This window comes from Quercus robur, chromosome 10 (assembly GCF_932294415.1).
Source record: "Quercus robur chromosome 10, dhQueRobu3.1, whole genome shotgun sequence".
Lineage (NCBI taxonomy): Eukaryota > Viridiplantae > Streptophyta > Magnoliopsida > Fagales > Fagaceae > Quercus > Quercus robur.
In genome coordinates this window covers 30992526-30994423 of record NC_065543.1, presented here as the reverse complement: position 1 = coordinate 30994423, position 1898 = coordinate 30992526, and the positions used below count along the sequence as shown (strand labels likewise).

At 29.2% G+C, this 1898-nt stretch overlaps 1 protein-coding gene across 1 annotated transcript; it reads left to right on the top strand.

Annotated features, from left to right (window-relative positions):
* The first annotated feature begins 862 nt into the window (after positions 1–862).
* Positions 863–1427, top strand: LOC126704058 (uncharacterized). Its single transcript, XM_050403096.1, has 3 exons — positions 863–886; positions 965–1108; positions 1197–1427. Exons 1-3 carry the CDS (start codon positions 863–865, stop codon positions 1425–1427), a joined length of 399 nt encoding a protein of 132 aa, XP_050259053.1.
* Positions 1428–1898: the final 471 nt, after the last annotated feature.

Below are 1898 nucleotides of genomic sequence, written 5' to 3'. Positions count from 1 at the left end.
GCATCCCATTAAAATACGTCTTTCAAGAAGAGCAAAACATTATAGTAAACATTTTATGCATCCTATTAATCTGGGTGGGTCTTACTTGCAAGTTTCAACTAACCATTAAATATGTAATTAACTTGAAAGACGTATTGTAAAATGTTTTGCTCTTATTTAGTTAATTAGTTAATTACATACTTCAAAAAATTAGTTCTTTAGTTCAAATTAGTTAAAAAAAATTTGTTCTTTAGTTCAAATTAGTTAAAAAAGAAAAAAAAAGAAAGAAAGAAAGAAAGAAAGCAAAGCAAATTAGTTCTTTAGTTCAAACATTATATAAATTACGTCTTTAGTTCTTTTTTGAGCAATACGTCTTCCACATATTTTCAATACGTCTTCCCAATTAATATATGAAGTTGAAAGTATGTAATTAATTTATGAAAAAATATTTTTAATTAATTTTATAGATCTATTTCATGTGAGAATGATATATATTTAATGACAAATTTTAAATGAAATTGGAAGGAAGACCTAAATTGCAGGCAATTTTTTATTTGCAGTATCTCGATAGGGGATATGTAACTTTTATATTTGATAACTTTTAGACTACTATTGCTACTGTTCAATTAGAGGCATTTGTAAAAATGTTCATGCCCAAGCCAGTGATAATTGAATGATTACTCTTTACGTTACTCTGATCAAATAAGTTGCATTTACTCTAGAACTTCTCCACTATTAGATTTGGTCACATGTATTTATGGTTTCTGTTTCCCTCATTGGGTTTCCATAGTATTTTTTCTATGTCTTTTTATTTTTATACTTTTCTTAGGAATTATATACAATTGAAAAGTTGTTTGACAACATTTCAAATGATTAAACGGCAATGAAACTTGATCATAGCACAACAGTAAGCTGTCAACAATTACAAACTTACCGTTATTTGCAAAATCAAACATTGTGTTTTAATCCACAGACTGTGTTTTAGGAACCACCGCAAAAGGATGAAATCAAGAAAAGTCCTAAACAGGCTTCTGACAACAAAACATTTGAAGTTATTGATACAAAACCATCTCCACACACAAATAATGATCCAAGTGATCCACCCACAAATAATGCTAATACCACAAAAGTAAACTTTCTACTGCTATATTTATTTGCAAATTCATTCAAAAAAAAATATATCTACAATATAATTTAATAAACATACTTTGGTGTAGGAAACATTGGAGAATTGTGAAATCAAGAAAAAAGCAGATCAAACTTCAGACAAAAACACATTTCAAGTTCTTGATACAAAACCATTAACAAACGCAAATAATGATGCAAGTGGATCAAAACAAGAAGACAATGATGATGCCATCCCATCAATGAGTTCTGCCTCTAATGTTGAAGATGCGGAACCAAATGACGATAACTGGTTCCATCAAGATCTGATCAATCATCGATAAGCTACAAAACAAAAGTCATCAAAGAAGAAGCTTCAAAGACAAATGATATTGGAATTTTATATTTTCCTACCTATATGAACTTATTTCAGAGTTGTATTATTTCTTCATATTTTGTCAAAAAAATCAAATCAAATACTTTCCTTCATTAATAATAAAAGTTTTTTGGAGCAATAATTGCCAATAACAACCTTCCACATAAGATTTATTATGAAAATATTGTGAAAATATTATAGTAGCATTTCTCAATTTTAATTTCTTATTCTTTATTTTATTTTTCCATTCCTCTCTTTATTTTATTTTTCATCCATACGATTTTTTTTTCCTACCTCTTCTCCTTTAGGACCTCCACACCAGAAGGACAAAGCCGGCGGAGTCACCATTCAGCGCCACCTTCTCTGCCTCCCCACCGCCAAATTGAGTCAGATCAGCCTATCTCTTTTTTCTTTTTCTTTTTTTCTTATTTTCTTGTTC

Coding starts and splice junctions, on each gene's coding strand:
- LOC126704058 (XM_050403096.1), top strand. CDS start 863: ATGAAACTTGATCATAGCACAACA. Junction 887..964: donor AACTTGATCATAGCACAACA/GTAAGCTGTCAA, acceptor ACTGTGTTTTAG/GAACCACCGCAAAAGGATGA. Junction 1,109..1,196: donor ATAATGCTAATACCACAAAA/GTAAACTTTCTA, acceptor ACTTTGGTGTAG/GAAACATTGGAGAATTGTGA.